This window comes from Peromyscus californicus, unplaced genomic scaffold (genome assembly GCF_007827085.1).
Source record: "Peromyscus californicus insignis strain IS unplaced genomic scaffold, ASM782708v3 Scaffold_11__1_contigs__length_118956290, whole genome shotgun sequence".
NCBI classification, from domain to species: Eukaryota; Metazoa; Chordata; class Mammalia; order Rodentia; family Cricetidae; genus Peromyscus; species Peromyscus californicus.
This window is the reverse complement of record NW_026294402.1, coordinates 10,887,334-10,910,075: the sequence shown is the minus strand read 5'-3', so window position 1 is coordinate 10,910,075 and position 22,742 is coordinate 10,887,334. Positions and strand designations below refer to the sequence as shown.

Below are 22,742 nucleotides of genomic sequence, written 5' to 3'. Positions count from 1 at the left end.
TTTCCACTTATTGAGGGAATTAAATTAGAATCAGCTATGGAAAACTGAATAATATACAGAATTTATTTTATTTATTCTTGATTCTTTTGTTTTGCAATATGTTAGTGTATTGACTTGCCATGTCTTTGTGGAGACTCAAATGTAACAGCATATAGTGGTTTAATTCCATGCAGTAATAGTTGGATGCATGAAACATGTTAAAGAATAAATAGATGAGAAAAGCCTAGGGTGGCTTGATTAATTAAGTCAAATATACCTCTTTGACTTAATTAGTTGAAAGGAAAGTACTTTTGAAACACTTTGTGCTGGGAAGAGAATGCACTACTCACCGTCATTGTCTTGTTTTTAAAATGTTCACAGTGGCCCTGGATGGAATTTGGAGCATTAAAAGGAATCTCCCTGTGGGAGGCATGATACCAGGACAGCAGAGCAGAAACAGTTCACTCCCACAAGCCAAGTACTATTCAAGGCATGGAGGGCTGAGAAGTAAGACCCCTGTTCCCTTGACTCCCACAGGCGCCCTGGGGGGACTGCTCAGCTTGCAAACAAGTGGCACACCACGAAGACCCTCAGCCCAAAGCCAGCCTCCCTGCCTTGCTTCTGTCAGGTCACATTTTACTTATCTGCTTTGTCAACCTGGGACTCACGCAGTTCGGCTAAGAAGCACACCTCTACAGACAGCAGAGAAGTTCATATCTAGACTTACACATCTGACTCTTTTCTTTACTTCTTATGCACAAGAGTTTCTTGTACACAGCCAGGCTCTAAGGGAGGCATCATGGGCATCCCTTTCTTCTGAACGTGATGAAAGGGAGGTGAGGGAATTAAGGAGGGACTGGGAAAGTCTTTCGGCCAGGCGAAAGTTTCACCTCACTCAAGGTACGTGGGTCACCTGCATAGTGCACTCTTCAGAAGACATAAGCTTAGACAGAAGCATTCCTCACTCCTTATTGTCACAGTGTCTATTTGTCACAACATCTGTAGCAGAATATGGAAAGGAGACAGGGGTCTTGACATGGGAGCAATGTGCAGATAGTGTAGGGACACATGGCTGGTACATGAGTCTTGAGTCCTGCACATCAGTCTACAACTGGGAGGTGACCCTGGGTGGAAAAATAACAGCACACAGAAGCCAAGCATGGGTGTCCTTTCTTTCTTTCTTTCTTTCTTTCTTTCTTTTTAAAGATATTTTAGTTATAAGTGTGTGTGTGTGTGTGTGTGTGTGTGTGTGTGTGTGTGTGTGTGTCTGTCTGTGTGTGTCTGTGTGTGTCTGTGTTTACTAAGTGCCCACAGAGGTCAGAGGTCAGAAACAGGATTAGATCTTTGGGAGCTTGAGTTAAAGTCATTTTATGATGTAGATGTTGGGATCCACACTCCAGTCCTCAGTTAGAGCAGTGCATGTTCTTAATAGAATATGTGTTCTTTGTTTTCTTTTTCTCTCTTTTTTTTTTTGTTGTTTGTTTTTTAAAGACATGATTTCTCTGTGTAACTTTGGAGCCTGTTCTAGAACTCACTCTGTAGACCAGGCCGACCTTGAACTCACAGAGATCTGCCTGCCTCTGCCTTCCAAGTTCTGGGATCAAAGGCGTGTGCCACCACCGCCTGGCAGAATATGCATTCTTAACCGCGATATGAATCATCTCAACAAATGCTATAAACACTATTGTTTCCGATTCTTAACATGTTATTTTATTTAAGCATTACACCAACCGTAAGGAATAGACAGAATCCACTTTTCAGATGAGGATATTGAGGCACAGAAAGGCTGAAGAATTTAACCGGTGCTACTTAGCTATTGAGAGGAAGTCCTTGCTTTGAATCCAGGAAGCCCATCTCCAGGGCCCATGCCATCAACCATGAGGTGCTCCTGTGCCCAGAGCCCAGAAACTGGGATATCTACTGACCCTAAGTGACATGTGGGCACAACACAAGTACCACAAAAGAGAAGGCCAGGGTGGGTTTGTGGGATATGGATAATGCAGCTCCTGAGAACTAAGACATAAGATTGAAGGACAGAATAAAACAAGACTCAGCCACAGAGCATGGGGTGGCAATAATAAAGCAGTTGCCATTATTTACCACATGCGAGGCAGGACAGCAAGCATTTTACATAGTTGCATAGCCCACATGATCAAAAGCTGAGGATGATATGCTCCATCTTCCAGGCAAGAGAATTTGGTGACAGAAAGGACATGATCCCTGTTCTGAGAGAGAGTGTAGTAGAAATTACCAGCCTAAGCCCCTCTGGCTTCCAAGACTGTGCCATAACCCACTGGCCAGCTGGTCACTGGACAATACGGTGGAGCCATCAAGTCACATAGCTGTGGTTAACCAGGCACAAATGCCAGGGTTGTGGCAAGGCAGCATTAGAATCTGAGAGGTGAGTACATTTACAACCCACAGAGAAATCAGTGATTTTAGTAAACCTGATTTAACCTGTAATCCCTGGAACTCACTGGCCAGGCTGCCCAGCCAAATCAATGAGCTCCAGGTTCAGGGAGAGACCCTGTCTCAAAGAATAAGGTGGGGACAATCCAGAAACACTGACACTGACCCCTGGCCTCCATTGTCACATGTACATGTGTGTACACACAGTCTCATGCATACCTCCTCCCCCCCAGTGTGTGTGTGTGTGTGTGATCAAGATAGTGTGACTCTCCCAAGTTTACAGTCATGGCTATTCAGCTAGTCCTGAAGCCTGCCTTAGGGACTCCACAGCATCTGTCTCATCTGTCCACCCTCATCACATCCCAGGGTTTGTTCACCTGCTCTCATCACTTGCTTAGTCTGCACCATGCTACCAAACCAAAACAGAAAGGAAGTCATTTAGCCACTGCTAAGCCTGAACATGCCCATGAATTACATGGGTTCCTTATGACAACTCGATTATGCTTCAAGTCAGGCGGGATCCCTCCCAGGCGATTTCAAGACAGCACCTGAGTAATGCTGACACTGCCCAGAACCATGCTCCAGCAGGGGGGCTCAGTGGCCGGACTGTGGCTCAGAACGCAGCACGTGGCTTTCATGATCTGCTCTGCATGTGGGCCACCGTGAGGATGGTGGTGCAGTCTAAACTCTTGGGTTCAATCTAACCAAACTTGGGTTGAAACAGGGTTAAAGATCATCTCCCCAAATAAAACACTTTTGCTGACATATTCTTTTTCTCACTCTAGGATAAGATGGACACATCCTTCCACAGAGATGGAACTTTCGTTCTAACGTCCAAAGACAGAAAGAAACTCAAGCTTGTTTCTCAATCTCAGATGTATGGAAACAAGTTTTTTAGTCTGTAATACCAATATATAAATCAGTCCAAGCCACAAAATACTATTGGGGAAATGTGCTAAGAAAAACATACTTGTTTTTAGTTTTCACAGTTGGGATGTATTAAGCTTCTGTTCAGCTTATTCTATTAAATGTATCAAACAAAGGCACAGCTCTTCATTTCAAATTAAACATTATAAAATCGAAACTCTACTTGTAGTGCAATGGGCTAATCCATTTCCTGTTTGGTATGGTGGTGGTCCAGACATGGGTGACCCAGAGCAGAATGCACAGTAGTGAATGACAAATGAAAGAGCTTTGGTTCAAAGACAGTTATTTTCTTACAGCTCAGTAGAGTTCGTTGTTTCTCTAGAATTTGCTTACTAAGTGGTGAGGAGCCAGGCTATCTATCTATCTATTACATTACGTGAATAGATTATATATATATATATAATCTTATGAGTTTGAAAAGAGGTTAACGAGAGGAGAAAAACCCTTTCACCCATTTCACAGACAGAGCCACATGGTATGGAAAAATTGGAAGATAAAGAAACGTGAAGGAGGGCAGGAGAGACGGCTCCACCATTGAGAGCATTTGCTGTTCTCACAGAGACTCCAACACTCACACAGTGAATCTTAACTGTCATTCCAGTTCTAAGGAACCTGACACCCTCTTCTAGCCTCTGTGGCCACTACAAGCATGTGATACATAAACATACATGCAGACATAACATCTACACACATAAAGTAAAAATAAATCTAAAAAAATTTTAAAGTGTAAGCTGGGCGATGGTGATGCATGTCTTCAATCCCAGAAAAAAAGATTGCCTACCTGGGAATGTAGCTTGGTGGGTAGAGTCCTGGTCTTGCACGCCTGAAGCCATGGTTCTGTGGTAAACATTGGGTGTTCAGCGCTTGAGAGGCGGAGGCAGGAGGATCAGAGTTAAAGATCATCCTTGACTACACAGTGAGTTTGAGGCCTGTGTGAGCTACATGGGATTAACCCAAACAACAACAACAACAACAGAAATACAAAGGAAAAAACATGAGCTTTAGAGTCATGAGCAGCACACTGCGACGTTCTACCCCTCTTCCTCTATGCTTATTTTGGTACTTGTTTGACATCATGCTGTAGAGCAGTGATTCTCAACCTGTGGGTCATGACCCCTGTGGGGCCAAATGACCCTTTCACAGAGGTCACACACCAGATATCCCACATATCAGATACCTATTTTTGATTCATAACAGTAGCAAATTTACAGTTATGAAGTAGCAATAAAAATAATTTTATGGTTCAAAGTCACCACAACAGGAGGAACTGTATTAAAGGGCCATTAGGAGGGTTGAAAACCACTAGAGTATATGCATTTATTATTCTGTTTAATGGAACAATGTTTAACTTCCAATTCATTTATGCATTATAAATAATTACACAAAAATGTGTATAAAGTTGGATGTGGTTACTCCAGCCTGTAATCTTAGTACTTGGGGGCTAAGGGAGGAGGATTGCCAAGAGTTTGAGGCTGGCTTAGGCTACATGGTGAGTTCTAGGCCAGCCCAGCTACAGAGGGAGAACTCTCAAAACAACAGCACATTGTACTTAATTTACTCATGTGTTGGTCTGTTTGCTAGGAATTTGGGCTTTTCCGGTTTTATACTATAATGTCAGTTGTGATTTATCTGACAGTAAAGAACTCTGTCTCTCTGGAGTTTTCCAGTTTATGCGGCTGTGTTCTCCCCCCAGAACATAGGCTCACTTAAGCCCACTCAGTTCCCATTCTCAAGTCCAGCTCTGCTTCTAATGGATTGAAGTGAACAGCAATTTGCTCTCTGGTCTGCCCTGCCCTTGTTTAGAAGTATCCACAGTGAAACAGTCGGTGTCTTGAGTCAAGATCCAACCTTTTCCAGACTAAATACAGAATTTTCCATTTAGTTAAAGCACCCTGAATGAGGTGTGTGTGTATGACAAGGTGTGGGTGTGGGTGTGTCTGCAGCCACCACCATGTTCTGGAACTCGTCATCACTGTTTACTTAAAAAAACAGCACCGTGAGCCAGAAGTGGAAGTCCAGAGACTGCGTCTTCAAGTGGTCAAGAAACACCAGAAACTGCTGAGAGTTAGGGCAAAGCACCGACTCATCCTACAGGTCTAAAATCACAAGCTCCCAACTTTCTTCCCAGCGATGTCCTTTTCTGTGAGTGTGTGCACGTAGAGAGAAGACACACCGGCTTAGAGTCACCCAGTAGAAATGACACCCTGCTCCTACTTAGGTTCCCAGTGTGACTTTACAAACATGCTCAGAGGTTTCCGTTCTCACTGCTTTACTAATAAACAAGTCCTCCACCCCACACCCTGAATTTCCAGGTTTGCTGCCTGCTCTGATCTGCCTCTAATGCTGGCAAGCACAGAGCTCCAGGCATGGCCTTCTGCTTTCTGTCCTTATTACTCTAGGGCCAGGCTGCTTTTACAGTTAAACACCATACTTATGATCACTGCCTCATTTCCCAAGCAGATAGATGCACAGGCTTTTGAAAACCAGCATCATTTATAATATCAAGTAACAAAAACCACCTCAATATCCAGTACATGGGTGATTTTAAGAATTATGGTTTGATGTAATACTTTGGTGTTGAATTTTAAATAAACATCTCAAAACAGAACATGGGACAGAGAGATGGCTCAGTGGGTAGAGCACATGCTGTGAGAGCTGATGTCCTGTATTTGATCCCTGGAACCTGTACAAAGCAGATGTGGTGCTGGCACTCTCAGGGTGAGGTAGGAGGTGGAGACAGGAGACTGTTCCAGAAGCTTGTGGGCCAGATAGCCTGGAGAACAGAGCAGAGGAGCAGAAATAAGAGACCCTGCCTCAAAGCAAGGCGGAAGAATGCACTCTGGAAGTTGCCCTCTGACAGTCATGTTCTTCCCGGCCCTGCTGAGCCTCTTCAGTTCCCACCAGAGTGTTACCCCAGCACTGGAAATATACCTTCCTCCCAAGGGCTTACCACCCATCTCCCAGTTTAGCCAGAGTACCCACAAGTCACACAGATAAAGATTAGAAGTAAAATCATAAAACCCAAACAAGCTTACTCAGCTCATTTGGACCGAAAGCCTTTGGAAAAGCCGCCTTCAGAGCCTTGCTTTGAAAGGGCTCTGCACTTTGCACTCTGGTTTATGATCTCGCCACCTGCATTTCACAGCTGGAACATTTTTAGAGATGGAAGTTATATGAAGAGGTTTGGGACTTTGTATTCATAAAAATACACATTATACTTTGTAGCTCACACTTTTCCCACGCAGTCATTCATTACGACTATTTCCCTAGGTGATAAATGCTTGCCTTAATTGTGACTTTATTTTTTTTTTTTTTTTTTTTTTTTTTGGTTTTTCGAGACAGGGTTTCTCTGTGTAGCTTTGCGCCTTTCCTGGTACTCGCTTTGGAGACCAGGCTGGCCTCGAACTCACAGAGATCCGCCTGCCTCTGCCTCCCGAGTGCTGGGATTAAAGGCGTGCGCCACCACCGCCCGGCCTTTAATTGTGACTTTATATGTTACAATGGTTTCATATATTTTCTGTGTTATATACTGTGTCCTGATATGGCTTTGCCTGTGTAACCATGTAACCCTTCTGTAGGGCCTTCTACCAACGTTTCTAATCTGACATTTTAATTTCCCATCCACTGAGGGGAATCACTTCGGTTTTCTTCAGTTCATACTTTGAAAGGAGTAAGCCAGAAGGACTTTGAGTGAAGACAAACTAATTAGGCTGCAAGGAAACACTGGTCATCACAACAACTCCCAACTCCTTAGTTCTCAGAATGCTACAGGCTGGTTACACACACACACACACACACACACACACACACACACACACACACACACAATGTTGCAGGCTGGTTTCTAACACACACAATGCTGCATGCTGGTTTCTAACACACACACACAATGCTTCAGACTGGTTTCTAACACACACACACACACACACACACACACACACACACACACACATGCACACACACAAAGCTTTGGACTGGTTTCTAACACACACACACACACACACACACACACACACACACACACACACACACAATGCTACAGGCTGGTTTCTAACACACACACATACACATACACACACATACCCCACAGGGAATTGGAGATCAAATGAATAAACCTGGTGGACACAATGGCACATGAAACAAGCCCATTCATGGAGTGACCAATTTGTCCAGATTCTAGTTCTTTTAAGAATTTAAATAGTAGGCGGGCAGTGGTGGCGCACACCTTTAATCCCAACACGCGGGAGGCAGAGCCAGGCAGATCTCTGTGAGTTTGAGGCCAGCCTGGTCTACACAGTGAGATCCAGGACAGGCACCAAAACTACATAGAGAAACCCTGTCTCAAAAAACCAAAGAAAAAAAAAGAAAGGAAAAAAGAGAGAAAGAGAGAGAGAGAGAGAGAGAGAGAGAGAGAGAGAGAGAGAGAGAGAGAGAGAGGAAGGAAGGAAGGAAGGAAGGAAGAAAGAAAGAAAGAAAGAAAGAAAGAAAGAAAGAAAGAAAGAAAAGAAAGAAAGAAAGAAAGAAAGAAAGAAAGAAGAAAGAATTTAAATAGTCAAACACGGAAGGAGAGAACTGAATATGGCTACCAGGTGCTGGAGCGGGGGTGGAGAGGGAGCACAACTAATCAACAGATATAGGAACTAGGGATCTGACTCAGACAATAAACTGTTGGCTTTGTGAGCACAAGGATCTGAATTCAAATTCTAGGTACCCACATAAGACCTGGGCACCACAGTGCATATCTGTAACACTAGTGGAGACAGGAGGATCCCGAGGACTCATTAACTAGCCAGTTTAGCTAATCTATGGGTTCTAGGTTCAGTGAGAGACTCTGTCTCAAAGAATAAGGTGGAGAGCAGCCTAGAAAGACACTTGATATGTACCTCTGGTCTCTGCACACTCACACATGTGCACCCGCGCACACACATGCACAGACCACCATCACTATCACCACCAAAACAAAGTTAAAAACTTTCAGATGCAGGACGAGTTAGTTTTGTGGAGCTGTTAAGCATGTATAGCTACAGACAGCATTATTGTCTCACATACTTACAAACCTGTTACAAGTGCATACCTCTTGTTAAATGATCTTACTACAATAAAATAAACTTGGAAAAAAATCACAAGGGACTAAAATTCTGATTCAACCTCATCGTGTGTGGACAGGGCTCATTGGCTGGTGGACTTCCCTGTGTTTTAAAACTGAAGGACTCCTCAGCTGCCTTTATTTTGTCTATTTTAGTTACAGTTCTTGCCTAGAGCACGTGTGTGGCCAAAGAGCTTCCTTCTAATCTATAATTCCTCATTTCATCTCTGTAACTAAAGCAGAGAAAGGATGGCCCTGGCCTCCTGCCTCCCGGATATGAAACTTGCTCCCTTTTAACCTGGACGTTTTGTTTGACCATCTGACAACCCTTGCTGAGAAGGACGTAAAGGAAGCTGAGCACACATTGAGACGGGTGCCTAATAAAATATCTAGCCAGGCACATTGGTAGCCAGCTACTCGGGGGGCTGGGGTGAGAGGATGGCTTGGGCAGCAATAGAAAGACAAGTTCAAACTACAAAACAATATTGATCAATGGGAAGTAACGAAGGAGTCAAGGTAATCGAGGAAGTCAGCCCAGGGGTGGCAGAGTTACTGGAGGCTAAGCCATGCAGTCAACCTTCAGACTCCCATGTGGCATGGCTTCTAATGTCAATCTTTAGACTCCCATACGGTATGGCTTCTAATGTAACCTTTGGACTCCTACATGCATTTTTTTTCTGAAGCTGTGACTCTGATGAATGGGTGAATGTGACACCATGTCCTGTGAGGGCAGAGATTTCTGTTTGTTTACTTACACCCCATGTGCCTGCCACTAGTCGGCTTATGCATATTTGTAAGCTGAATGTTCAGAAAATGTTTTTTCACCCTTGCCGAGGAGCTGTCTGCATTTATTCTGCCATTTTCTGTGCCATACAATAATTAATAGGTCTGTTATCTTGTTTACTTTATTCCAAGTGCTTGTTGATACCTAAGTGGCCCAGGGCGCTTTTGGAGGAAGGACCACAGGAATGGGTGTGATGGGGCCCAGCCAATCCTCCTATTGTGCTTATTAGCTGCTTGAGAGAGAATTATCCAACTTAGCGGAGGGCATATTGCTCCATTCTCTTCCCTGATGTGTGCTCTGGGTCTGTGGGAGAACTGGAGGTCTGACGGTAAGAGGAGGAGGCTAGCTGAGACCCCAACCCCCATCTACAGATTACCAGGTAGGTGGCTAGCCACCTTGTGGAACAACGCACAGCTGCATTGAGTGGTACATACCACACAGTAAGACCAAGTCAGGTTGGTCTAGAGTCCCGAAACAGAATGTGTGGCAACTCAAGGAGACTTGGGTTGAGGGAACACTGCTGATTAGATTTGGTCAGTCATTATTGTTTTTACTCAATACTTACGAGGCCCACGTGTAGTCTTAGCCATCGCCTTATAGTTCAAAGCCTTTTGCATTATTTGAACACCTGCAGAAATTGAATTACTTAATAATAATAATAATAATACCTCATGAAGTACAAATTAGTAGCAATGCTCACTCATTTATTTGGTGAGTATTCACTAGGCACAAGCCATGTGTGACAGTAACTCATGTACACAGTATCCATGGGTGTTTGTAACATTAAAATACTTTTCTTTTTTATTAAAAATTTCATGACATTACATACTAACTGTTTGGGGAGGTTTAGGAGGTGTGGCTTGTTGGAGAAGTATGTCACTGAAGGTGGCTTTGGTGGCACTGTTTGGGGAGGTTTAGGAGGTGTGGCTTGTTGGAGAAGTATGTCACTGAAGGTGGCTTTGGTGGCACTGTTTGGGGAGGTTCAGAAGGTGTGGCTTGTTGGAGAAGTATGTCACTGAAGGTGGCTTTGACAATTTCAAGGCTCTTGCCATTTCCAGTTTTTCTCTTTGTTTCACACTTGTGCTTGAAGATGTGAGTGCTCAGCTTTCTCTCCTGCTGTCACACCTATTACTTGATGCCAGGATGACTCTTATCCCTCTGGGACCCTAAGCCCATATAAACCCTTCCTTTTAAAAGTTGCCTTGGTCATAGTGTTTTTTCTGAGCAATAGAAAAGTAATTAATACCCACAGTAATGACGAGCTTCAGAGATATACCCATCTATTTCCACCAAACTTGACTGACATGAAAGATAAACAACCCTTTGTCCCTTGCCCTGCCGTCACTGAACTTGTGGATATATACACCAGGCATGAACAAGCACAGGCCCACTTTGCTGAGTCCAGGAAGAGTCTCAACCACATCTCTATGTGGTACCTTACCAGGACTCAGGTTCCTCAAGGGAGGCTGGGCTTCAGCTCTCTTCCCAGTCAGAACAACTTTGTTTTGAGTAAGTCTTGCATTCCACATCCCATAACTTTTATAAACGATTGCAAATGACCACTACCTCAGGAAAGAGTTGTGTGGAAGAATGTAGAGGTGAACGATTAGAATGCTTAAAACTGTGCAAATATTTCTGATTTTGCTTCACATTTCCCTATGTTCTTTTTTCCAAACACTCAAAATCCTTGAAATACCAGTTCAGTTGAGGAAGAGTACAGGTAGAACATGTGTGCATGAACTGATATGCTTAAAACTATAAAGTAAATGCAACAAATTCTTCTATTGGCTAACAGCTTATGGTTAGTGAAATGGTTCATTTGAACAAAAACGAAAAGCACCTGTGTTCATTTTATTTTTCTATCAAGAATTTAATGGGGCAGAGACTAGATGGCTCAGTGGATAAGAGCCGCTACTCAAGTATGCAAAGTTCAGATTGCTATGTAGGATTACAGGACCTATGCAGGGCCAAATAAAGTAGCATGCATCTGTAATCCCAGGATGCATGGTTCAAGATGGTAGGCAGAGGAATCCTGGAAGCCTTACAGGCCTTACAGGTCAGCTGGCCTGATGTATATATGAAGTGGGGAACAAAAGATGTGCTTCAAACAAGGTGGAAAACCTAGGGTTGTCCTTTGACCTATCATATGCACATTTGCACACACACACACACACACACACACACACACACACACACCCCACACACTCACATGTGTACACACATACACATCACACACACATATAAGCACACACACACGACTACCACCAACTTCAACAGAGAATATAACAGGGCAGAGGAGAGTAAATTGTGGGTTGACGTTCATCCTAAGCAATTCCTAACGACTTTTAACTAATTGTCCTTCCCATACCTATTCCCCAGTTAGGCAGATAAAAAAGCACCTGATGTGGAAACAACCTGTTTGCCTTCCCTGCCTCACCTGCTCGCGGGCCCTTCCCCTTTAGGACAAGCACTTAACTTACTAACATAATCACTAACATAAAACTGGACTTTGAACTGCCTCTTTCTCTCTTCAGGAAAGCAACTGTAAGTACATTTCAGAGGTCTTGTCTTCAGTGCCAGAAACCTTACATCCAACCAAAAATGATCAGTGCCTTTGAGAGCAGCCTGGTTCTCCTAGAGTTTAGGGACAGACTGAGGCCATCAGAACATATTCTGAGGCTTCCACAGGAAATACCACTTTTCTCTGGTAAGTAATACTAAGGCAGACTTAGGAAGAACTGGCGTGGTCTTAGTTCAAATGATCTCCTGATGGGGCATGGTGGCATATACCTGTAACCCCAGCACTTGGAAGTGGAGGCAGGACAATCAGCTTTGGCTGCCCAATGAATTGAGGCCAGCCTGGGCTCCATGGGACCCTGACCCAAAATACAAAACAAAAACAAACAGAAAAGTCAAATGACCAATTTCCACGGAAGGAGAACAAAAGAATTTGTTTGAATTTAGGAATTACAGTTGTGCTGACTCCTTTCCCATGGATCCTGGTCCTATATGAAACTGGAGGAAGACAGGCAGCCTTTGCATATTGTGAACTGATTCCTTCCACTTGACTGTTGGCCCATGAGTTATGGTGAGTCTCTCTATAGAAACCCCAGCATCCAAAAGCCCTTCCTCTTTAACTGACCGGGCTGTCATCTTCATGCAGACAATTGAAAGCTGACTACCCCGAGCAGTGTTCTGTGAAAACCCGGAGACTTCTAACTGTACAAACTGAGCCTTGTTACTGAATTGGGACGATTCCCAAGGAGATTGAGAGCTCATTTAGACCAGCCTCTTCATCTTCTAGTAAAATCTCTTACATATGGGAGGAGGCACATTTTTGCCCAACTCACATTTCTTCCCTCTTCACATTATCTTTGAAGGAACTACTTTTACCCATTTCAATTCCATGAAATTTAGATGGGGTCCTTTCTAGCTCTTCAAGAGTCCACATCCCCCTGGTCACTGCTGTATGAACATACATTGGGTCTGGGCTACATCAATCTTAGTGACCTAATTGAGTTGGAATTCTAATTAACACATGTCTATCATTTTCCACTGAAAGCTTATGGGGTGTCTTAAGGACAGTAAGCCATTCCCACAGTCATATTCTCTTTCTCATAGGGAACAGATGCTGACAGATGATTTCAGCAACACACTAAGGGCCCCCATTCATCCATTTGTCCATTCAGTGGGTGGTCACTGAGGTGATGACGGCTGCTAGGTGATTGGTTTGGTGCCGTGGATGGAGCTATGACTGAGGCAGTCACCATCCCCTCCCCATGGAACAACACACATGTGGGCACACCCAAGGGGCAATTTACACCAGACAGGTATACGTGGGCATCTAGAAAGGCTTCTCAATAAGTATCTTCCCAGAGTACCACTTAGGAACCTTCTCTAATGCCCTTCCTCATCCTCATAGCTATTGCCAATTTAGGCCTTCTTTTGTTCACATTTGAATTCCAACAGTAGTTTCTGTTGAATAAAGAGAAAGAAGAATAGCAGTGGTTGGACTGGAAAGGCCTCGGACACGGAATTCTCTTCAGAAGATGCTGATCGTTAAGAGAAATGACCTCCAGGCCATGAGCAGGCATCAAGGTGGCAGGAAGGGCATCAGGCAGAAGCAATTCAGTATATGGGGATATACTGATAGCATCATACAAGGTGAGAAAAGCTTCCATTTAAAACCTGGAGAGTAGCCCACAGTGGTGGCACTCACCTTTAATCCCAGCACTCAGGAGGCAGAGGCAGGCAAATCTCTGTGAGTTCGAGACCAGCCTGGTCTACAGAGCAGGTTCCAGGACAGCCCGGCTATGCACTGAAACCTCATCTCAAAAAACCAACCAAACAAACAAAAAGTCTAAAGAAGAGCTTCATTGAGAGAGGGGAGGGGAGGGGACGCTGCCAGGAAATGATGATAGAGGCAGCCAGAGGAGCCTCTATGGAAAGCAACAAAATAAATATCAGACTTTTATGAGTTTGGGGGTGGGGGGAGTACTACTGGGAAGCTTCACATGGAGACATGATTTAATTCAATATAGCATATGTGAACAAGAGCACGGAAGAGCCAGAGACCCTAAATTGAAAGCTGTCAAGTCATATTACAGACTGCTTCTCAATCCTCTTCCAGAGAGCTGCACGGAGGCGTGGCCTGACTCTTCAGGCTGTGGGATCTGGTCTAAAGGGGCAGATGCATGTTCTCACAGCATTCCTGTTGAACCCTCCCTTCTCCCCCGCTGTGTGTCACTCAACTCATCCTGTGCTGATGGCATAATGATTTTCCGGGAATATAAAAAAGAACATCTGAAGGGAAAAGCCTGTTGTATTTCCTTAACCAACACACCTGTTCAGCAGAGCCTACGTGTGTGATCAGGCCAGTTTATCAGGAACCCTTTTGTCCATATAATTACCCCCACATATGAGGAAAATTGCACTTTCATATTTGAATCTCATGTCACTTTCTTGCCTCCAGGTTGGACACACAGCTGCACAAACATCTCAGCTCTTTTTCCCTCACATTAATTGTTCCTAATTATTCCAGTGGGCCTCTTCCCTAGTCTCAGTGATCCCTTCCCTCCCGACTGTCTGTTACTGAAAACGTGCTGTTGGTGCCTTTACAGCTCTTATGTGAATACACACCAAAAGCAAGCCAGACCTAGGCGTTCATGCCGGCAATCCCAGGATCTAGAAAGGGAAGGCAGGAAGATCACAAACGCAAGGCCAGCGTCCAGCTCTGTGGTCAGCTCAAGGACAGCCTGGGCTATAAGAGGCCCTGACTCAAGCAAAAATAGTGGGAAATTACTGAAGCTTCTATTTTCAAATAAAAATTCTTGAACTGCATTTTTTACTTCATTTTTTTGATTAAAACATTACCCTAGAAACACCATAAAATGTTGTAGGGTGTGGGAAGAGAAAACTACTAGACAGGTGAGTCTAAACTAGGAGTTCCCACTGTGTTGCTGAGTGCGGGCAGGAAGAGCCACCAGAAGACACTTCTAGAAGCTTCTACACTCCACTCTTGATTTCCCAGGACCCATGTGGTGGAAGGAGAGACTCCATTGCTGCCTTGTCCTCTGATCTCCCTGCGCATGCCATGGTATTCAAACATCCCTTCTCCTGCACACACACAAAATAAATGAATGAAAATGTAATAAACATTTTTTTTTTTTTTTTTTTGGTTTTTTCGAGACAGGGTTTCTCTGTGTAGCTTTGCACCTTTCCTGGGACTCACTTGGTAGCCCAGTCTGGCCTCGAACTCACAGAGATCCGCCTGCCTCTGCCTCCCGAGTGCTGGGATTAAAGGCATGCGCCATCACCGCCCGGCACTGTAATAAACATTTTAAAAGTTAAAACAAATCAATGAAAATGCACCCAAATGGCAAATCCGGGTGTATTTCCTGTACTGATGATAAGAAGGGCTGTGCTTCCAACATGTTCTCCTGAATTTATATGGATACCACACTTAGGCTGGAGCTGTTGGCTGCACAGCAGGGGTCTACTAAAAACTTTTCTCAAAATTGCCTCCTTGCCTTAAGTCAGCTCCCCACCCCCACTTTTAAAATTCTACCTAGTAAAGGCTGAGTAACTTAATAAGAGAGGGCCTAGCCCAGGAAGTCACAGTCCAGCCCTGGGGCTAAGCTTCCCAAGTGACTGCAGATGTGGATGCCTGGTTGTGAAGGCCTGGATACATGTGACAGATTGACACAGCCTTTACTGGAGCACAAGAACATGCATCTGGGTCATCATTTTAGAGTCCCAAGTATTCTGCACTACCTTCCTGGGAGTAGAAATTGTTTCTTAAGTGCTTAAAAATAGTGATCCTCATTCACTCAGCTAAGAGTAGAATGTTCTCGAAACACGGGGCCTCGGTGGTCACTCTCGGTTTATTCATTCTCAGCCCTGTAGTAAAAGGAATGCTGTGGGGCAGCAATCGTGTGTGGCGGGGGGGGGGGGGGGGGGGGGGGGGGGGGGGGGGGGGGGGGGCACCGAGTTCCTATAGTTCACCGGGTTGTATCAGAGACTCATGATAGAAGTTACATAACTCACGGAGTATATAAAAGGCACTCAGCCACACTCACATCAGTAGGCATCAAATTTTTTGTGAAAATCTGAAAACATCTCAAGTTAGAATTAGTTAAATTGGGGATATAGCCCTGTGGCAGTGTGCTCCACACACCTGTTTGTGACTTGTCTGTTTATATTTAAAAGCTCTTATGTGTCCCCTCCCTGGGCGGTGGTGACGCACGCCTTTAATCCCAGCACTCGGGAGGTAGAGCTAGGCGGATCTCTGTGAGTTCCAGGCCAGCCTGGTCTACAGAGCAAGATCTAGGACAGGCACCAAAACTACACAGAGAAATCCTGTCTCGAAAAACAAAAACAAAAACAAAAACCAAACAAACAAATAAACAAAAAAGTTCTTATGTGTCATCCTTACATTTGAATACTCATGTCCAGAAATCTAACTGTTTGGGGGGGCTGGAGAGATGGACGGCTCTTCAGAGTACTCGTTGCTCTTACAATCATGGGGATCCGATGCTCTCTTCTGACCTCCATGGCACCAGGCATGCATGTAGTACACATACAGGCAAAACATTCGTACACGTAAAATAAAACAAATCTTAAAAAAAAGAAAAGAAAAGAAAAGAAAAGAAAAGAAGAGAAAAGAAAAGAAAAGAATCAGACTGTAAATATATGGGGTGGAGAAACCGAAGCAAACTTAGATTGCCTTACTGGGTAAAGTCACATGTACGACCCGTTTCAGTGAAATAAACTCCTAAAAAACTTCTTTTTTTCTTTTTGGCTGGGGACTCAAGTAAAGAATTTATTCCCATAACTCAGATAACACTTTTGCCTTCTGTCCTGTGATGGACCCACTAGCACCTTTTGGAATGTTCTTGGGACCTGTCACACTGCCCTCCCTGGCTGGTGTCTGACTCCACAACTGGCCTGTTTTACAGGCCCACAGGTCTGGACTACATTTCAGCCCTTCTAGGGCTTGAGTTCTCCCCGCTCCTTCCCTCCCTCCCCAACACCCCCACCCCTCGCCCGGGGCGTCACTGGCCGGGCACAGGGCAATACGGAAGGAAGCTGATTCTGCTCTGAGTTCTGCAGTGGAATCGCATCCCTCCCCCCACCACCACACCACTCCCATGAGACTTCTGGGTTGATCTCGAGTCCACTCCTCTGAAAGGCGAGGGCTCAGGCCACCTAGGCGCGGGGACAGCGGACACGCACCGAGAGACCGCGACCCCCGGTGAGGCTCCAGCGGGGAGCAGTCAGAAGCCCAGGAGTCCGGGCTGCGCCGCAGAACCAGCGCAGGCGCAGCAGGAAACGCCCCGAGCCAGGCCCCGCAGGTCTAAGGGGGCGAAGTGTCTGGGAGGGACAGGGTGGCGCCTGGCCAGGCTGTCCGCCCCACTCACCTCTCCCTGGACCTGGGCGGAGCGCGGCACCGCCCGCGGGCCTGCGGATGACTCGCCCGCCCCCTCCATGGCCCGGGCCGGCCGCGAGCGGCAGTATGAGAGCCGGTGCCGCCCCTCGCGGTCCGTGGACGCGTGGCGAGCCGAGGCGGCGGCTCCTGGGCTCTGCATGGGGACGCCGGGAGTCAGGCGACGCGCACCGCGCGGAGGCTGGCGATTACCCCGGAGCTCCTCTGCGCTGGCTGCAGCGGGGCTGCTGTGCACCGCGTTGACCGCCTGCATCTGCTGGGGACAGCTGCCGCCGATGCCCTGGGCGTCCCCAGCCCCGCCGCGCCCGGTGGGCGTGCTGCTCTGGTGGGAACCCTTTAGGGGGCGCGGCGGCTACCCCAGGCCTCCCCCTGATTGCAGCCTGCGCTTCAACATCAGCGGCTGCCGCTTGCTCACCGACCGCGCGGCCTACGGGGAGGCTCAGGCAGTGCTTTTCCACCACCGCGACCTGGTGAAGGGACCCCCCGACTGGCCCCCGCCCTGGGGCGCCCAAGTGCGCACGGACGAGGCTCTAGAGCTACGTGTGTTCGACGACCAGGAGGGAGCGGCGATGCTAGCAGGTGAAGCCCTGGAGACCACAGGCTCTAGACCTCCGGGTCAGCGCTGGGTGTGGATGAACTTTGAATCGCCCTCCCACTCTCCTGGGCTGCGGGGCTTGGCTAAGAACCTTTTCAATTGGACGCTGTCCTACCGTGCCGACTCGGATGTCTTCGTGCCCTATGGCTTCCTCTACCCCAGGAACCATCCAGCTGACCAGCCGCCGGGCCTGGGTCCCCCGCTGGCCCGCAAGCAGGGCCTGGTAGCCTGGGTTGTGAGCCACTGGGATGAGCGCCAGGCCCGGGTCCGTTACTACCACCAGCTGAGCCGGCACGTGTCTGTGGATGTGTTTGGTCGGGCGGGACCCGGGCAACCAGTGCCTGCCAGCGGGCTGCTGCACACTGTGGCCCGCTACAAGTTTTACCTGGCCTTCGAGAACTCACAGCACGTGGATTACATCACTGAGAAGCTGTGGCGGAATGCCTTCCTGGCCGGGGCCGTGCCAGTGGTGCTAGGTCCTGACCGGGCCAACTATGAGCGCTTCGTGCCTCGTGGCTCCTTCATCCACGTGGATGACTTCCCTAGTGCTGCCTCCCTGGCTGCCTACCTGCTCTTTCTTGACCGAAACCTGGCTGTCTATCGCCGCTACTTCCACTGGCGTCGGAGCTATGCGGTGCACATTACCTCTTTCTGGGATGAGCCATGGTGCCGGGCATGCCAGGCTGTGCAGACCTCTGGGGACCAGCCCAAGAGCATCCACAACCTGGCAAGCTGGTTCGAGCGCTGAGGCCACTGTCCTGTGAACTGACTGCCTCTCCTTGGCTGAGTTTTCTAAATACCCAATTTTGCTTGATGGAAAAAAAATGAATTACCAATTAATATTATTTAGCACAAGGATGGGATGGGGAAATTCCCAGGTCCTTGTGACTCTTTACAGAGAGCTAAGCTGGTTCACTGTTAAGGGGCAGTGGTGTCCTGGGCAAGGAAACAGGCCTTTCCTTACCTACCACGCATGTGAAGAAGTGGCTTTTCCTTCTGGCCACGGGCCTTAATGGGGGTCCATGTGGCCTCTAAATCTTAGACGTATTTGTTCTCTGACCCGTGGTTGCTTGGACCAATGAGGAGCAGACTACTGTTTCTGAAAGCAGGTGGGTGTGAGATAGTGGGTTTTTCTGTGATGATTGGATTCCTCAAACTCTCCGATCGTGGAAAAGATAAGCCATTGATTTCCTTCACCAGCTGTGTGTGTCCCAGCCTGTGAGTAGAAACAAGAAGCAAGATTATCCTCAGTGGAAAATCAAGATGAAGATATGGGGCCACCTCACCTCTCACTAGAAACCTATTCCTTAAAAGCTGCATTTAAGCGACACCCCAAATTCAGGGCCCTAAGGGAGTGCAGTATTTAATGGAAATAAATGGGAAGTCCCTTTACAATGTGAATGATCATCTAATTGTTTCTGATGTCTTTCTATTTTCCTGTAACCTGGATTAAGAAAACGTTGAAAATACAGATATGAAAAAGCACACATAATCTTCTGGTCCTTTTCCTAACCAGTGTTTACAAAGGAAGAGACATAAACGACGTCATGTCCACGTTATTCCGCGTGTCTCCGGGGCCTGAGATTTAAACTGGAGTGTTAGACCTTCAGCAGTGTTGGCACTGCTGTGCAGAGAGAACAGTAAAAGAGACTTTGATGAACTATGGGTTTGTGCAAAAGGAAAAACAAAGCTACTTTTGTGGTGTCTGTATGTGGTGGTTCTGTTTCTGTCCTTTGTTGTTGTTGTTGTTAAATGGAACTGAACTAGTGCCTTCAAATTAATTGTCTGTTCTTTGTTAAATGCTAAGATCGGCAGGTTCCCCTTTGAATCTGCACCTCAGTACACTGATTCTAGTGCCTTTGAGCCAGTGCTGTGGGACCAGTCTTGAAAATACACTCATTGACTTTCAATGTTCAACAGACGTCAGGGTGTGCCTGCTCCTGCCAAACCCTGGGCTTGAGCCCCCAGGAAAGCACAGAAGGAAAGCTCCGCTTTGGAGCTTCCATAATCTACCACTGCCACAGTGAATACGGATTTTAGTGAAGAAAAATCACCGTTCATAAATCAGAAGGCCTCATGGTATTAAGCTAGGACTGTTAGTCACTGTTATGGGCAGGGTCCAAGATTAATTATCTTATCCAGAGTTCTGCCCCTGTTCAGTTAGGACAAGTGTCTGAGTCTTAGATGAGGTTCATGTCCACAAGCTTTTGTTACATTTAAGCTTGCAAAGCTCACTTAGGCCCAGGTGCTTCTCTTCTCTCCCTTCCATAAAGGGGGTAATTAAAAGCTGTGAATAATATTTCCTCCTCCAAGTGTTATAGTGTGGGCAGAACCGCAATTAAAGAACACCAGCCACCCAGCAAAGCATAACAAATGTTCTGGGTTTTGTTTGTTTTGGGTTTTCAAGACAGGGTTTCTCTGTGTAGTCCTGGAATTCTCTCTGTAGACCAGACTGCCCTTGAACTCAGAGATCCACCAGCCTCTGCCTCCCGAGGGCTAGGATTAAAGGTGTGCATTACTACACCCAGCTTAAAAGTTCTGTTTATAGAATGAGTATTGATGAAATACTGGCCAGGGGTCTCAGCATTGTCAGGGATCTACACTGGGCAGTGGGACAGTTTAGGGCTTGGTGATCTGGTCAGCTTTGCCTTCCGGCTGGGGGAACGCTGGGCTGAGGAAGGACCCTGAGTGTAGAGTCCATCTTTTGTGAAGTATGGAGAACACCTGCCAACTTACTGTGGCGAGAAAGTGACGATGCCTCACATGTATCGGGCAGTTGGTTAAATATATATGTATCTATAAGAAGCCTATGTCCTTCTTTCTTTGCAGTGATTTTAGGATGCCCTCATATGCATTTTACATTTCTTGAAATTAAACATCAAGCTCTATTACAGAACCAATCTGAAAAAAGGGAAGGTTAGTCACACCATACTGTGTATTTCAAGTAAGTTCTTAAAGCTGAGCCGTATTTCAGACCATACAATTCCTACTAAGCTGTATTTCCAGACCAGAAGTGCCTACGTTGTTGTTTTCCTGAAAAAAATGTTTTGGTAAAACTTTGTAACTAAATTGTTATGGATTGTTTCACTATACCTTTTGCATTAAATCCATGTAAAACTAGCCTATGTTTATGGGATGCTTATTATGAAGAAGAGTGCTTCCGGATGTGCTATGTATTTCAAGTGTATTTTCTGTGATTGTCATGGCTTTATTTTAAGGCAGAAGCTTTCCTTTCACATTGGTCCCAAATGAAACATTTTTACCCCTGGATGACCCTCATTCCATGAGGGAATCTGGAAGGATATTCTCAGAAGCCAGAAGAACTTGCTGGCAGTGTTTAGATTCTTTTGTGTTCCCAAGTCCTTCCCTGACAGTAAGAGGAAGACAGTTAGGGTGCCGGGGTGACTTCAGGAAAGAGCTTGCAGTTGGGAGCCAGAACCTGAGACTATGGCTCGGCCAGTGTCTGCTTCTGTGGCCTAAATCAGGCAAGTTATTAAGTTCTTGAGTTGTAGCTTCCTTTGTATCTCGTGAATGCCCCTAGGAAGCCATCCTGAAGAGTGATGTGTACCCAGGCAAAGCTGTAAGGGCTATACCATCGCAGAAGCAAATCTTTGAAGGCTCTAGGCCAGAGCTTAGCAGACATTTTCTGCGTAGGCCAGAGTGAGTATTTGAAGCTCTGCAGGCTGGACGATGCATGGCCCGTGCTCACCTCTGCTGTGGGAGTGCAGGAGCAGGATGCAGAACCCAGCAGGGACACTGGCTGCTAGCTTTAGACCTCAGGTCAGAGTTCACCAGCTCAGCTCTGGGTTGTTTGTAGATGATGCAAGACATTTTGGAAACTTAGCTGTTTTTAAAAAGTATAACTTGATGGGCATCCCTTGAAAGGGATTTAATAATTAGGATTTAAGAATTCTGGAGGTGGATATTACTGGGTTCCTAGACCAGCTTTGCAACATTCCCTAGTTGTCTGATCTTGGGCAAATGATTGAGCTTTTCTGTGTTTTGGTTGTCTTGTCTCTAATTAAAGGTACTCATGTATGGAGGTACAGAGTGGGGTGAGATAAGACCCTCATCACTGTCCTGGCCCTGAGGATGTGCCTAGAAACTGCTGAAATTACCTCCAATCCCTCCACAGAGGGAGATCAGACCCTCTAAAGGACTTGCTTAAGGTGACAGCAATGCGCCTTGTGTGTGTCACACTCCTTGAGCCGCTGTCACTTGAACTGCAAAATAAGGGGGCTGGACGAAAGCTCTGGGGACCTTCTGGTTCCACTAGCTCTCATTCTGCTAATTGGCTCCCTGGAGCTCAGAGAGTTAATTGCCCTCTGGTGGGTTCCCATCCAGGATCAGGAAACTGGCTGAAAACCAGGGGATAAGTTGGGGGAGGGATGATGTGGGATTTAGCTTCAGTTAGTGTGTCTGTGTGTGTATGTGTGTGTGTGTGTGAGAGAGAGAGAGACAGACAGAGACAGAGACTTCCCAGCCATCCAGGAGAGAAGCCAAGTTCTTGGTGTTGAGTTTGGTGAGTAAGGGCATGGTATACATTTCAGGTCACTCTTGCTTGCTCTTAGGAACTTTTATGCTACATGGTCTCTTTAACAAATCCAGTCTTTTTTCTTTCTCTCTTTTTCTTTTCTTTTTTTGGGTTTTAGAGACAGGGTTTCTCTGTGTAGCCCTGGTTCTTCTAGAACTATCTCTGTAGACCAGGCTGGCCTTGAACTCAGAGATCTGCCTGCCTCTGCCTCCCAAGTCCTGGGTTGAAAGGCATACACCACACTGCCCGGCTCAACAAATCCAGTCTTTGGTAGGGTGAAGTCTGAGTTCACTGGGGCTGCTGCACTGGTTTGCCTGTGTGGTAGCTGGTAGATTATCGCTTCAGGCCCTTTCTCACTTTATGGTGAGCGGTTTGCAAGGGCACACTCTTGGCCTCCACATGGCTTGCTTCCCCACATGTGTCTGTGTTCTCAACAGTATAGTTACTAGCTTCCGTCCTCCACATGAAGTAATGTCAAGTCTG

At 46.2% G+C, this 22,742-nt stretch overlaps 1 protein-coding gene and 1 long non-coding RNA gene across 2 annotated transcripts; both read left to right on the top strand.

Moving 5' to 3' along the window:
- The first annotated feature begins 82 nt into the window (after window positions 1–82).
- On the top strand, window positions 83–3,477 carry LOC128119206 (uncharacterized). Its single transcript, XR_008221489.1, has 2 exons — window positions 83–486; window positions 3,174–3,477. It is a non-coding gene; the product is annotated as an uncharacterized LOC128119206 (long non-coding RNA).
- A 13,299-nt stretch (window positions 3,478–16,776) lies between these two features.
- Window positions 16,777–20,845, top strand: Fut4 (fucosyltransferase 4). Its single transcript, XM_052752464.1, has one exon. The coding sequence runs from the start codon at window positions 17,172–17,174 to the stop codon at window positions 18,471–18,473; it is 1,302 nt and encodes a 433-aa protein (XP_052608424.1). The 5' UTR covers window positions 16,777–17,171; the 3' UTR covers window positions 18,474–20,845.
- Window positions 20,846–22,742: the final 1,897 nt, after the last annotated feature.

What these genes read in the sequence shown, in the direction of transcription:
- Fut4 (XM_052752464.1), top strand. Translation starts at nt 17,172, where the DNA reads ATGGCCCGGGCCGGCCGCGAGCGGCAGTATGAGAGCCGGTGCCGCCCC.